The 16,247-nt window shown below is 40.4% G+C and overlaps 1 protein-coding gene across 1 annotated transcript in view; it reads right to left on the reverse strand.

The window, feature by feature from the left end:
• Positions 1 to 808: 808 nt before the first annotated feature.
• The window catches only part of LOC126474972 (methanethiol oxidase-like), a 117,703-nt gene continuing 102,264 nt past the window's right edge, over positions 809 to 16,247 (reverse strand). The window contains exon 10 of the mRNA XM_050102497.1: positions 809 to 932. Within this exon, the coding sequence (XP_049958454.1) occupies positions 866 to 932 (67 nt within the window). The 3' untranslated portion in view covers positions 809 to 865. The remainder of the gene's footprint in view (positions 933 to 16,247) is intronic.

Below are 16,247 nucleotides of genomic sequence, written 5' to 3' on the forward strand. Positions count from 1 at the left end.
TAGCATTCTTGCTGGGAGTGTAATTTCTTCTTCGTACGTGACCTTAGAAAAAAATGTTTTTGAGTAAATTTTTTGAGTTAACCACTGTTCGCTCCTTTAACTGAAAGTTTGATCGTGCAGGAACCTTTAGGAATGGTAATCGTCAAGTATAAGGACAGACCATGAAAATTTTGTCGTTTTTGAATGAATGCATCCCTTTTTCCAAGTGCATCATTATTTAAAACTCACCCTCAGCTACACGAAAAACTAGTCACAATTTTATTCGAGGTGCGCGCATGCTTTCCACTATTGATACTAGTTAGTATTTCCTACAAAATTTGTTTATTGTAACCTCCGCCATCACTCAGTTATAGAATTTTATTTAATTTTAGAGCTTTCACAAAATATCAACAGTTAAAATACTGCTTGAAAATAGTGAACCGAAACGTAAAATAAACATACACCTAAGATTGAGGACTTTGTGGGCACCTATTTAGACTATTTTTATAATATCTACTGTGTTCTTTCATAGTCAGCCATTAAGATTTAGTTCTCCGCACAGTAGCATAAAAATCCTAATGATTTAGACTTCTCTGAAGGAATCACACGCATCCTTCTTAACAGTTCAAAATGAACGACATTACATGAGGTAGGTAGGTCAGAGATTCCTTACCATTTCTTCATGTTCAAATAATTAACAGCAAACTAAACAGAAACATAATATATTTGTTATAATCAGTTGCTTATATATTCGACTTAAAAATTGTTTCTGCGATGAGGTGCCGTTTTCCAAACATGGTGCGATTAAACCAGGCAAGCGACAAACTATCACACAGGCAATTCCTCTGAATTTTGCGAATGCCTTGTTAGTACATTATTTGTTTCATTAGGGATTTGCAGCTACTTCGTCACATACCAGCCAAATGTCTGACGTACAGTCACCACCAGGATACCTGCAACAAATAATATTTGTATTAGCTAGTGCGTCTACAATGTCATGCAAAAATGGTGTTACATACTTTACACCAAGGGCTGCAATGCCTCGAGGCAAAGGGGAACCGTCCCCCCCCCCCCCCCTCTAGCTCTCAGACAAGGGAAAAATATAGTGTAGTCAGGTGTTTTTCTTTCAAGACAATGATTTAAAAGTAGGTGTTGCGTAGGTTTTTAACTGGGTCGTAATTGGAACTTTTTGATGGCTACTTACGAAGTCGCCATTTATCTTCCAAAATATCAAAAATACTCCATACCTCCAGGTCTGTCTGCCCCCTCCCCCTACAAACTATTTATTTATTTATTTACACATCAAGTTTCGTAGGACCAAATTGAGGAGAAAATCATCAAGGTCACGGAACGTGTCAGTACATGAAATTACAACATACAAGTAATAACAGATAAAAATAAAATTTTTATGAACCCGAAAAAGAAAGAGCGACCCATGAGGAAACTCCTCTGTTTCGATTTGAAAGCGCGTGGATTACTGCTAAGATTTTTAAATTCGAGTGGTAGCTTATTGAAAATGGATGCAGCAGTATACTGCACAATAGTTAAGGAAGACCGATCGAAAAGCAGGTTTTATTTCTGCCGAGTATTAATTGAGTGAAAGCTGCTTATTCTTGGGAATAATGTAATAGTGTTAACAAGAAATGACAGTAAGGAGAGAGAGAGAGAGAGAGAGAGAGAGAGAGAGAGAGGAGAGAGAGAGGCCAATGTCAAAATACGCAGACTCATGAACAGGGGTCATCAAGAGGTTCGTGAACTTACACTATTTATTACCCGAGCCACCCGTTTCTGGGCCAAAAATATTCTTTTAGAATGGGAAGAGTTACCCCAAAATATACCACACGTAAGCGAATGAAAATAAGCAAAGTAGACTAATTTTCGTGTCGAACGATCACTCACTTCAGATACCGTTCGAATAGTAAAAATGACAGCATTAAGTCTTTGAACAAGATCCTGAACGTGGGCTTTCCACAGCAAATTACTATCTATCGGAACACCTAGAAATTTGAACTGTTCAGTTTCACCAATCATATGCCCATTCTGTTAAATTAAAACGTCATGTTTTGTTGGATTGTGAGTTAGAAACTGTAAAAACTGTGTCTTACTGTGATTTAGCGTTAGTTTATTTTCCACAAGCCACCAACTTGGTCATGACATGCAATATTTGAAACTGAGCCAATGTTGCACACAACATCCTTTACTGCCAAGCTAGTGTCATCAGCAAACAGAAATATTTTTAAGTTACCCGTAATACTAGAGGGCATATCATTTACAGAAATAAGGAACGGTAGTAGCTCCATCACTGATCCCTGGGGCACCCGCACTTGATCGTACCCCACTCAGACCCCACATCACAGCCATTCTCAAAATTATGAAAAATGACCCTTTGCTGTCTGCTGCTGAAGTAAGAGGTGAACCAATTATGAGCTACTCCCCGTATTCCGCAATGGTCTAACTTGTGGGGCAATATTTTATGATCAACACAATCAAACGCCTTAGTTAAATCAAAAAATATGCCAAGCGTTCGAAACCTTTTGTTTAACCCATTCAGTACCTCACACAGAAAAGATAATATAGCATTTTCAGTTGTTAAACGACTTCTGAAGCTGAACTGTACATTTGATAGCAAATCGTGTGATATAAAATGATCAATTATCCTTACGTACACAGCCTTTTCAATAACTTCAGCAAACACTGATGGCATAGAAATAGGTCTAAAATTATCTACATTATTCCTTTCTCCCTTTTTATAAAGCGGCTTTAGTACTGAGTGCTTTAATCGTTCAGGAAACTGACCATTCCTAAGGAAAAATTACAAATATGGCTAAATACAGGGCTAACATCTGCAACACAGTACTTTAATATTCCGCTAGGCACTCCATCATAACCATGAGACGCCATAGTCTGTATCACAGAGGAGTATTTCAGACACAAATCTCGGACAGGCATTTTCCAAGAAAGTTATGTGATTCCCTGTAGAAATTTGAGAATTATTCAATTCACCAGCAATGCTCAGAAAATGATTGTTAAAAACTGTACATACATCTGATTTCTCAGTAACAGAAATATTTTTACTATGAACTGAGTTTATATCGTCTACATTGTGCTGCTGACCAGACACTTACTCCACAACTGACCACATGGTTTTAATTTTATCCTATGAATTAGCTATTCTATTTGCGTACCACATACTCTTTGCCTTCCTAACAACATTTTTAAGCACCGTACAATACTGTTTGTAATGGGCTAATGTAGTTTGCTTGTGACTACTTCTAACATTTACTTTACTCTACCACTCAGGATAAAAGAAATCACATCAACAGTCAGTCAGCATTTTATTTCCGAATCTATGTATTTTATTCTTCGTCAAAATTGCCACTTAATTCTCTTCAGTGGCAGTTCCTTCTATTTTTATTAGAGGATCACTGTCTCCGTTAATACTCTGAACTACATACGGTAGTTTTATTTATGATCGAAACAGGCTTATGTCTGTTGAAGTTATTTTATTTTATTGATCGTGACGCAGCCGCCGGGCTAAGACGTTTTTCATTTTTAAAAGCTTATGACTTCTGAAGAAGGCTACATTGTTATAGTTGAAACCATGATCAAGATTTAGTATAAACATAATTAGTGCAACTGTGGGATGTTTTTCATTCGAGATAATCATTATTAATTGTGCCGACATTATCAGTTTATGGTGTTGAGTAAATAAATACATCATAATAGCGCCCCTTCTGAATGCTACCCCGAATAATACAGCTTTCTGCTTCACCACTTGGAATCCTTGGAATCATAGTAAGTAGAAGTGCATTTTACGGGGATCCCTGCTTCTGCGAGGGACATAAATTTCGAGAGATTCTCGGCAAAACAGGCAGAAACAGTCCTACACAACGGCTCACTAAAACAGTCCAAAGACAAACTGTCTTAATCTCCGCAAAACTCGAATGGAAAAGCACGGCCAGTCACTCTGTATGCTTCTTATACCTTCCTCTACAAATTCACTGGCTACAATGAGACATTTCTGGAGGTTTAGTACAAGTGGGAGGTTCTTGCAAGTTCTGAGTTTAAAGTTCGAAGCCAAACGTGGGACGACAACTCTGCCAGTCCAATACGTGAACATACGAATCGTTTTGTACGCTGTAATAAACTGATTTACTATGTACAGAGTTGTTAACATGAGAAATTGGCAAGTCTGACCAACATGTAGATGTACGTTATATGTAGTGGGTACAAAAACTGCTGACTACATGATCTGTACACGAGAATGTTGGTCCTAATGTACAGGTCTGTAATACTGCAGTCTCTGTTCACAACCATGTATACAGACGATTAGCCCTAGTGAAATGGCGTAGTACACAGTTACTGGTTTAGCAGACATGATAAGGAAAAAGGACCTTTCCTTCACGTTCTGGTGCATTTTCCGTTATACCTACATCTACATGTATACTTCACAAGCCGCCTTACAGTGTCCTGTATCCCTGTCTTCTCCCCTCTTACCTGTTCCAAACACAAATGGAGCGTGAGAAGAATGACAGTCGGGAAACCGCTGTATAAGCACTATACTCCGATCAAAATAACTTTGAGATTGCCACACTGCCGTAGGCGCAATGTTGCCGGCATGCAGCTCCGCATGTGCGTACAAAATTGGAAACGCAGCAAGCACGCGACGCTCCGGAAAGAACTAGGATTGGATAGGGGCTGGCCCCTGCTACTCGACTCGCTGAAACGTCAGCCACGAAGTAACATGTTGTCCAACTCTTCCCGAAACTTTTTTTTTTTGAGTCATCAGTCTTCTGACTGATTTGATGTTCCCGCCACGAATTCCTCTCCGGTGCCAACCTCTCATCTCAAAGTAGCACTTGCAGCCTACGTCCTCAATTATTTGCTGGATGTATTCCAATCGTTGTCTTCCTCTACAGTTTTGCTTCCTACAGCTCCCTCTAGTGCCACGGAAGTCATTTCCAGATGTCTTCACAGATGTCCTATCACCCTGTCTCTTCTCTTTGTCAGTGTTTTCCACATAATAATTTCCTCGCCGATTCTGCGCATAATCTCCTCACCTTATCAGTCCACCTAATTCTCAACATTCATCTTTAACATCATCAAATCTCAAATGCTTCAGTACTCTTCTGTTCCGGCTTTCCCACAGTCCATGTTCCACTAGCATATAATGCTGTGCTCCAAGCGTACATTCTCAGAAATTTCTTTCTCATATTAAGGCCTATGTTCGACAGTAGTAGACTCTTCTTGGCCAAGAATTCCCTTTTTGCTAGTGCTGGTCTGCTTTTGATGTCCTCATTGCTTAGTCCATCATTGGTTATTTTGCTGCCTAGATAGTAGAACTCCTTAAATTCATCTACTTCGTGACCATCAATCCTGATGTTAAGTTTCTCGCTGTTCTAATTTCTGCTACTTCTCATTACTTTCGTCTTTCTTCGATTTTCTCTCAATCCATATTCCGTACTCTTTAGACTATTCGTCCCATTCAGCATATCACGTAATTCTTCTTCAATTCCACTCAGGACAGCACTGTCATCAACGAATCGTATCACTAATATCCTTTCACCTTGAATTTTAATCCCACTCTAAACCTTTCATTTATTTCCATCGTTGCTTCTTCGACGTACAAATTGAAAAGTAGGGGCGAAAGACTACATCCGTGTCTTACATCCTTTTTAATCCGAACACTTCGTTCTTGCTCGTCCGCTCTTAGGCTCTAGTACACATTGTAAATACCCGTCTCTCCCTATAGCTTAGCTCTATTTTTTTTTCAGAATTTCGATCGTATTGCACCATTTGACATTGTCGAACGCTTGTTCCGTGTCGACAGATCCTCAGAACGTGTCTTGATTTTTCTATAATCTTGCTTCGATTATCAACCGCAATGTCAGAATTGCTTCTCTGTTGTCTTTACCTTTCCCAAAAGCCAAACTGATCGTTGTCCAACACATCCTCAATTTTCTTTTCCATTCTTCTGTTTATTATTCTTGTCAGCAACTTGGATGTATGAGGTGTTAAGGTGATTGTGTGATAATTCTCGCACTTGTCAAATCTTGCAGTCTCCGGAATTGTGTGGATGATATGTTTCCGAAAATCGGATGGTATGTCGGGCAGACTCATAGTTTCTAAACACTAACGTGACACAGTCGTTTTGTTGCCACTTTCCCCAATGATTTTAGAAATTCTGATGGGATGTTATCTATCCCTTCTGCCTTATTTGATCTTAAGTCCTCCAAAGCTCTTTTAAATTCTGATTCTAATACTGGATTCCATATCTCTTCTGTATCGACACCTGTTTCTTTTTCTATCACATCAGACTAATCCTCTCCCTCATAGAGTCCTCCATTGTACTCTTTCTCCCTATTCGCTCTCTCCTCTGCATTTAACAGCGGAATTCCCGTTGCACTCTTAATGTTACCACTCTTGCTTATTTCACATAACTCCGTTTTGATTTTACTAAATGTTGAGTCTGTCCTTCCGACAATCATTTCTTTTTCGAATTCTTCACATTTTTCATGCAGCCATTTCGTCTTAGCTTCCCTGCACTTCCTATTTATTTCATTCCTCAACGATTTGTATTTCTGTATACCTGAGTTTCCTGGAACACTTTTGTACTTCCTCCACTCATCAATTAAATGAAGTATTTTTTTCTGTTATCTATGGTTTCTTCACAGTTACCTCCTTTGTACCTATGTTTTTCTTTCCAACGTCTGTGACTGCCGTTTTCAGAGATGTCCATTTCTTGCAACCGTACTGCCTACTGGGCTATTTTTAATTGCAGTACCTACAGCCTTGGCGAACTTCAAGCGTATCTCGTCATTCCTTAGTACTTCCGTATCCCACTTCTTTGCGTATTGATTCTCCCTGACTAATGTCTTAAACTCCAGCCTACTCCTCATCACTACTGTATTGTGATCTGAGTCTATGTCTGCTCCTGGGTACGCCTTGCTATCCATTATCTGATTTCGGAGTATCTGTCTGACCATTATATATTCTAACTGAAATCTTTCCGTATCATCCGGCCTCTTGTGATTCTTGAACAGAGTATTCGCTATTACTAGCTGAAATTTATTACAGAACTCAGTTAGCCTTTCTCCTCTCTAATTCCTTGTCCCAAGTCCACATTCACCTGTAACCATTTCTTCTACTCCTTCCCCTACAGCTGCATTCCAGTCCCCCATGACTATTAGATTTTCATCTCCCTATACGTACTGACTTGCCCTTTCAATATCCTCATATGCTTTCTCTCTCTCATCATCTCCAGCTTGCGACGTCGGCATGTATACCAGAACTATCGTTGTTGGTGACTTGCTGTCCATTCTGATAAGAACAACCCTATCACTGAACTGTTCACAGTAAGACATTCTTTGTTCTACCTTCCTATTCATAACTATTCCTACTCCCGTTACATCATTTTCTGCTGCTCTGTCGCTGTTGATAGCACCCTATACTCATCTAACGAAAAATCCTTGTCTTCTTTCCATTTCACTTCACCGACCCCCACTTTATCTAGACAGAGCCTTTGCATTTCCCTTTTCAGATTTTCTAGCTTCCTCGTCACGTTAAAGCTTCTGACATTCCACGCTCCGACTCGTAGAACGTTATCCTTCTGTTGATTATTCAGTTCCTCTTGGTAGTCTCCTCTCGGAGATCCGAATGGGGGATTAGTCCGGAATCTTTTGCCAATGGAGAAATCATCATGACACTTTCTCAATTACAGGCCACATGTCCTGTGGATACATGTTTGTATCTTTAAGGCAGAGGTTTCCACTGCCTTCTGCATCCTCATGTCGTTGATCATTGTTGATTCTTCCGCCTTTAGGGGCAGTTTCCCACCACATGACCAAGAGAGTGCCGTGAATCTCTGCGGACTCCTCTGCCCGTTTTGACAAGGCAGTTGGCAGAATGAGGGTGATTTCTTATATCAGAAGTCTTCGGCCGCCAGTGCTGATTATTAATCAAAATTTAAGCAGTAGCGGGTTTCGTACCCGAGACCGAGGATGTTTTGTTTAATGAAAGACACTACCCCTAAGCCATGTGTGCACCACACGCTGTCTGAATATTAAAACTCTCCGTAACAGCCGACACCTTTGTCACGGCGCCTGCCACTGGAGTTTGTAAAATATCTCTGTAACACTCACGGGTGGACTAAACTATCCCGCAACGAAACGCACCGCTCTTCTTTGGATCTTCTCTATTTCTTCTAATCCAACGTGAGATGGGTCTAAGACTAATGAACAACACTCTGTTGAAAAGTGTTTCGTAAGTTACATTTTTCGTTCATGATTTCATTTGCTTACGATTCGCCCAAAGAACTTCAGCCAGACATCTGCCTTTCTACATCTACATCTACGTGAATACTCTGCAATTCATACGCAAGTGCTTGGCAGAGGGTTTATCGACCCACTTTCACACTATTTCCTTATTGTTCCACTACTGCTATTTCTTTCATGTAGTCGTTCCAGTTAGGACCGTTCCGGATAATTACTCTTAGGTCTCTTACGGCAGTTACTGCATCCACTGATTTGTTGCCAACAGTTCAATCTCTTCAACCACTCGTATTTATGCGCAGAACGCTACATTTATTTATGTTCAAGGTCAACTCCTAATTTCTGCACTAAATATAGATCCTCTGCAGGTCCTTTATCGCTACAGTCTTCTGGTTTTGCAACATTTATAGAAAACAGCATCGTGCGCGACTAGCGTCACGGAGCCTGCAACGTTGTCGACTTTAATATCAGTACCAATTGTAAACAGTAAAGAGCCACGTAACATTGCTTTGGGGCACTCTAGGAATCATCTTCAACTCCTTATATTTTGTTCGATTAAGAATATGTTGAGTTCTATCTGCAAGGAAGTCGTGAATCCAATCACAGATCTGGTCCGGTACTCGGTAATCACTTATTTTCTCCGCTAAACCAGCCGTCCTCAGAGTGGGAGTAATGGAAGGGGGTGTCAGCTTTCTTTGAAATACTTATACTTCATATTGTGAAAGGAGTAAACTTCCGATGAAAACATATTGCTAGCGTCAGATTCTCACTTCCATGAACCAAGTTAGGAAGCTCCCTCATCGTTAATTTGTTGTCTTACTTCACAAGATATGACTAGTAGATCCCGTCAGCAGGAATACTGCGAAAAGCAGCGAGTAATATTCCATCACAAAGCCCTTGTCTCCGATCATCACCAGGATTAGCTACTTACCAAACATTTAACAGCTACTAATGACAATAAGCCGCTTGACAATGTGCCCGCCACTTCATTGCAACACTGACTGCAAGAACAGATTGTTAATCATCGACGCTGACTGTTCACTCGATTTCAGCCAGACTTCCGGTCAGCCAGACTCCCGGAGTCAGTTCAACGATAGTGAGTTAGCTAGAAGTTGAATTCTACTGTGTGTTCAGTGAAAATAGCCAACTAGTATTAAAATAAAGTGATACAAGTTCTATCGTTCCCATATATAAGCAGCTGATTCTCAGTGGTAACAGGAGATTCCGTGGAATTGTCTCTTCTCCTTCGAAAGTGTGCAGTTCTAATAAGGAAAAATATTCGAATTTAGTCAAAGTAAATACTTCTTTCGCATTTTTCTCTGTTACTGTCAGCAACGTCAGTCCTCAATGCAAAACCAAAGTGTGTACTGCAATGTGTTCTTTGTTTGGAGATTTTAGCTAATAATAGCTTTAAGCCTTTATAGGCTATAAAGAGAATCTGCAGAAAAAAAATTACTTCCTTCCGCATCGTCAAAATGTGCGAGGCTATGCATGGAGGAAGGTTTGTTGAAAGTCTTAAGTCAGTACCACTCTCAGATGATATCGTGGCCGTTGTATTGATGCGATATCCACTGCCATGAAAAATCAATTGCTGCCACGTCTTGATGATAACCCAAAATTCCCGATGCAACTTGATGATAGTACTGATATCCAAATTTCCAAAGCTTCTTATTTTTGTGCGCTATGTTATGAAAATGAAATGCACAAGGACTCAAAGGAGTCTTTGTAAAGCTCTGGAAGGGAAAACTGCAGACGAGGATGTTTTTCTTAGGAATTTCGTTTTTGTTGACAACTATCTATCGTGGAAAGCGGTTCATGGGAAGAGTGTGTGCTGTTTCTCCTTCTGTAAAATTCTCATGTGGCTTGATACACTTGAAGACATTGTATTCTAAAGTAGTACAACCGAAAGTCAGTAATTCGCTGAGGATGCAGCCAGTGCCGTAAATTTTGTGAAAGCACGAGCTGTAAACAGTAGGCTGTTTTCCATTCTTTGTGGGCCGATAGGTTCTACTCAAGGTTCACTTCTACTGCACACAGAGGTACGTTGGTAGTCTCGTGTTAAAGTTCTTCGTCGTGTCGTGCAGTTGAAGGATGAACTTCGTCTTTTTCTGTTGAATAGCAATCCTGCATTCGCGGCTCTCTTTCTGTTTGAAAAATGGTTTCTAATATTGAGCTACTTGACCGAAGTTTTTGAGACTGAAAGATCTTAACGTATCACTCAAGGCCGAAGGAGTGAGACTGTGCTTACATTTAAGAGAAAAGTTGGACTTTGGAAAACCCAGATCGAGAAGAGTAACTGCGAGATGTTATCTTGCCTGAATGATTCCGCAAAGGAAAATGAGTTGTAAATAGGTAAAATTAATAAAATCTGAACAGTACATCTCGAACCCTTCACCAACAATACGAGGATAAATTTCCAGAACATTCATTTGAGTATGACTGTATCCACAGTCCGTTTGATGCGATCACGAGGCCCCTTGTCTACAGTGGAACAAGAGGAGCTAAAAGAACTCTCAAGGGGAACCACAGCCCGTTTGATACGATCACAAGACCACTTGTCAACATTGGAACAGGAGGAGCAAATGGAACTCTCAGGCGTAGAAAACATCGAAATGAATTTAAATCGAAGTCTCTTGAAATTTTTTGGATGTAGACTGGGAATGAATATCCCAATTTAGCAACAAGTACAATGGACTTGTTATCACTCTTCGCACAAACTTACTTGTACGAGTCAAGATTTTCCACAATGCTGTTAATCAAAACGAAACATCGGTCTCGACCGCAGTTGGAACGGGATCTGTGAGTTGGTGTTTCAAAGTCAGCCAAGACTCGATCCGCTTCCTTCGCAAATTCGAGCGCAAACGTTATACTAAACGTGCATATGTCAGAAAATTTCCGAATTTTGAATTGCGTGCATTTTTACTAATTGGAATTTAAATGTTAACTATTGTTGTATTATTATTTGTATTTGTATTTTGTGATCTTTCAGATATTAAAACATTCTCAATGATTTAAAAAATAGAAACAGCTAAACCTTAAGTAACTAACTTATTTGTAAACTAAATATGTATCGATAAATACGTATTTGCTCAGTTGCAATAACTGCCCAAGTTGCGACCGTTACTTATAAACTAGTTGTGATTGTTAACTTTGACCACCTTTGAATAACACAAATGCATGATACTTTTTAAAAAAATAAATCTGATGTGCTCGAACAACACTCTGTAATTATTATTATTATTATTATTATTTTGACTGACAGCTGAAATAATTAGAAGAAGCAACTGCAAATTGTGAGGCGTTTTTTCACCAAAAATGAGAAGTAGCAAGTATGGAAAGAAGTACAGGGGAATAAAAAAATTATGTTTCACAAAGGGGACGGGGAAGGCGACGGAAGAAGTTTGAGAACTCCTGCATTAAACGACAGTGCGGAACTGTATCTGCGAGAAGCGCGAAGTTTCACTGCGTTCATATGAAAGAAAATCTCATTCGTGACAACGTGTCACTACGAAAGGGTAAATTTGTTCGTTAGGCGGGCTGTGAAAATTATAATCACAGGAAGGTCTCGAGACTCTGTGTCACATCGGTGGACTCAAAGTCCATTAATTTCGTGGCAACTAAACAAACAATACGTTTTAGTACAACAGTGTGTTTTGTAGACGACTATTCCCGTTTCAAGACAAGACAGCTTTTCTTTCCTTTCGAAATTATCACAGCGGTAAAACTGACATTACGACTGAATAGATTCCGCATTCCGATACGTAAACTTAATATATAAGCTGAGCTGGAGAGTGGTTTACGACGGACGCCGTGAGTTGATGCCGCCGCCTGCGCCACCGTGACCTCGGCAGGCCTTGCGTGGGCGGCGTATCGGTTGTCTGTCGCACCTGCAGCCCCGCCCACCAAACACCTGCTGGGGCATCTGTCAGCCCACGCGTTACTGCCGGCCACTGGCGTGAGAGTCGCGGTTTAATAGCCTCGCTCCTTAATCATGTTCTCTGCAGGGCGCGGCCCTCGGTATTTCTAGCTCCACTGCCGACGACCGAGTACTCGCAATTCACTGCCTTCATTATCACAGTTGCGTTCACTCCCATCACAGTTGCGTTCACTCGCTCTAGCACCATGGAAGGTATTCCCCGATGTCTCAACACACGTCCTAACATCCTGTTTCCTTCTTCTTGTCAGTGTTTATCGCCTTTCATTTCTTCGCCGATTCTGTGGAGAATCTCCTCATTCCTTATTAGTTCACCTAATTTTCAACATCCTCCTCAGTACATTTCAAACGCTTCGATTCTTTTCGGTTTTCGTACGGTTTTAATACACTGTCATAAAAACTTGTTTTCCAAACGAACATTTCCAGAAACTTCTTCCCGTAATTGAGATCTATGTTTGATACTAGTAGGCTTCGTTTGCCCAGGAATGCCCTCTTTTCCTGCGCTAGTCTGCTTCTTATGTTCTTATATCGTCCGCCATGTGTTGCAGAATGCCGGCCGGAGTGGCCGAGCGGTTCTAGGCGCTACAGTCTGGAACCGCGCGACCGCTACGGTCGCAGATGATGTCCTTAGGTTAGTTAGGTTTAAATAGTTCTAAGTTCTAGGGGACTGATGACCTCAGCAGTTAAGTCCCATAGTGCTCAGAGCCATTTGAACCATTTTTTTGTTGCAGAATTCCTTACCTCCGTCTACTTCGCGGTCACCAATTCTGAAGTTACATTTGTCGCTAATCTCATTTTTGGTTCTCATTACATTCGTCTTTCTTCTTTTTTCTCTCAGTCCATATTCTGTACTCAGCAGCCTCATTCTGGAGATCCTGTAATCGTTCTTCACTGTCACTGAGGGTAGCAATGTCATCAGTGAATATTACCATTGACATCCTTTCACTCTGAATTTTAATCCCACGATCAAACCATTCTTATTTCCTTCGTACTTTTTCGACGCACAGATTGCACAGCAAGGGCGAAAGACCATATCCCTTCTTACACCCTTGTAACCCGAGCACTTCGTTCTTGGCCTTCCATTCTTATTGTTCTCTCTTGGTTCTTGTACGTACTGTATATTACCCTTCTTTTTCTATAGCTTATCTTATTTCAACAGTTTTTCGGACATCTTGCACTATTTTACATTGTCGAACGCTATTTCTTGGTCGACGAATTTAAGGAGACGTGTCCTTATTTTTCTTACGTCTTGCTTCCATTATCAAGCGCAACGTCAGAACTGCTCTCTGGTGCCTTTACCTTTCAGAAAGCTAAGCTATTCGTCGTCTAGCTGCTCCACGATTTTCTTTTCCGTTCTTCCGCTTATTATTATTCTCAGTAACTTGGATGCATGAGCCGTTAAGCTGATTGCGTGATCGTTTTCGCATTTATTTGGCTTTGCTGTCTCCGGGATCGTGTGAATGACTTTCGAAAGTCTCCAGTCCCATTGGTTCTACACCCCAAATTGATTTGTTGTTGTTGTTTTTTTTTGCCAATTTCCAAACGATTTTAAAATATCAGTGGCATGATATCTGTCCCTTCTGTCTTATTTGATCGCAAATCTTCCAAGAGTCAGTCGAACTCTAGCTCTTATACTCGATACCATATCTCCTCCATATCCACTTCCACTTTTTATTTTATCACTCCATCAGGCAAGTCCTACCCATCGTCGAGGTCTTCAATGTCTCTTTCTATTTACCGCTCTCTCTTCTGTCTTTAACAGTGGAATTACTGGCGGCAGAGTGAAATCGAGACTGGAAAAGGAACCCATCAAAGACAAGGTTCGAATTATTTGATACTGCCTCCATCTCTCATTGTTTCTCTTTATTTGCATACTATTCTACAGTTTCGGTCTTCGACCATTTTTAAGTACCCTCATGAACGGAAACAACATAAATTCCTTGTGTTACCAATCAGTCAAAAGTTAAACATAGTAGCAAATCATCTGATAATAACTGCTAGTATTAATAAAAAATTACTGAACAAAAATTCAGCGATAATGCATTTACGGCACCGTAGTCTCTGCACGTGTTTGAATGGCCTCCACTGTCTTTCTGCGCGAGACTGCAAATATCGTCATTGTCATGAAGCCAGTATAACTGGCACGGTTAATACGGGGACATGCCGCACATTTCCACGTACCACTTGTAACGTCCCACCGGTTAGTGAGTAGTTAAAAATGGTTTAAATGCCTGAGAATATCTTCCCTTCGGTGTCCCTCGACGATTGCATATATGAGCTAAAATATGCTTGTTCAATAAATACAGGATACCATAATCGATTTCACTACAATGATGTAGACCACAACTGAAGTAAAGTAAGTACGAAGATTTATTCAGTTCAAAACCTGTATCTTATGAGCTCATGATAATCTTCGGTGTAATAAGCCTCGTTGTTACTGCTACAGCTAACCGATGATAGTACATACTACACAGGCGTTATTAAATAGTCCAAATACAGTAATTTGATAGAAATGCGTGTGTGAGATCCATTGCATTGTTCAACACTAATACTCAACAAAGTACGAATATAATGTCACCTATCATCCTGCCTTTTGCGATATTAAATCAAACTGTTTAACGCTCCGAAATAATCCGTCACTGCGCTGTTCTAATATGCTGTTTCAGAAAATGTCCACCCCACGACTTGCTCTATTGTAAATCCAAGCCTGAATCATGCACCAAGAACTTATCTCAACTGTATGCACAGATCTGTCCTCTAGTGGGCCCAACACTCATCTGTCCTAACAATATATGAGGCCGAGTATTTATACTCTTCCTACTATGTACTACTGGTTATAATAGCCCAAAACATAACTTATAATATGAAATGGTTTAATAACATTATCGAACACTCTATAATATTCCCTACTTTGCTAGAACAAGTTTAAGACATTTTCTAAACACATAAAAATCACATTAATATTGAAACTGGAGCATCCTAACAATGCTAAACGATCAGTTACCTATATTTTGTTAATTATGCTTGAGATTTAATTCCTACCATTCACAGATGTTGAGAACAAAATATCATATTCTTTTATCTAAACATTTTCCATATATTCATCTCCTGACTCTGATTTTGATTGTTTATGGTACAAAGGGTATTGTAACTACTATTGTTTGGTATTCCTATTATTCTTCTAAAAGCCTTTTTCCTATTACCGGAAGGTAATTGATTTTAATTATACCTGGAGATATAAGAGTATTGATCTAGTAATACATAATGCACGGGTGGTAACCATAAGCCTGGAATGTTACACACTGCATTCGACTTACAGGTTACGAGGGCACAATAGTTAATGCGGACGTGGCACTAAGGAAATGCTATTACAATGAGCTTATGCTGAACACAGCAGACAGATAGAGATGATATACTGTATGTCTAGTATACAATGATAAGCCAAAACATTATGACCAATGCCTATCGCGACATTCGATGCGGGTCTGTAAGCACAGCAGACACGGACGGGGGAACACCCTGGCGAAGATATGGGCTGCAAATGGGGAAATCCATTGAGACAAGCGACTATGACAAAGAGCAGATTATTATAACGCAGAGCCTGTGAATGAATATCTCGAAAAGGGCGAACCTGGCTGAATGTTTACGTGCTGCTGTCGCAGGCATCTATAGAAAGTGGTAGAACAGTGAAACTACCGCTGTGCGCTAAATGCCTGCAGGTCCACAACTCTTCACAGAACGTGAGGTTAGGAGGCTTGTCTGCTCTCTAACGTAGGATAGATCGTGACCTATGCCATCTCTGCTGAACGAGCACAACGCTGGTTCACGCACAACTATTTCGAAGAACACTGTTCATCGTACACTGTTGAACACGGAGCTCCGCAGCAGACTATCCCTGCGTGTTCACTTGTTGACCCAACGACATCGTCAATTACGATTGCAGTGGTACGAGACCATTGGGATTCGGCCGTCGATCAATTGAAGCGTGTCGTCTCTTCGGGTGAATGACATTTTTGCAACACTTGTCCGATGATCGTCTCAACAAACGCCGTCATCGCGGTGAA

This window comes from Schistocerca serialis, chromosome 4 (genome assembly GCF_023864345.2).
Source record: "Schistocerca serialis cubense isolate TAMUIC-IGC-003099 chromosome 4, iqSchSeri2.2, whole genome shotgun sequence".
NCBI classification, from domain to species: domain Eukaryota; kingdom Metazoa; phylum Arthropoda; class Insecta; order Orthoptera; family Acrididae; genus Schistocerca; species Schistocerca serialis.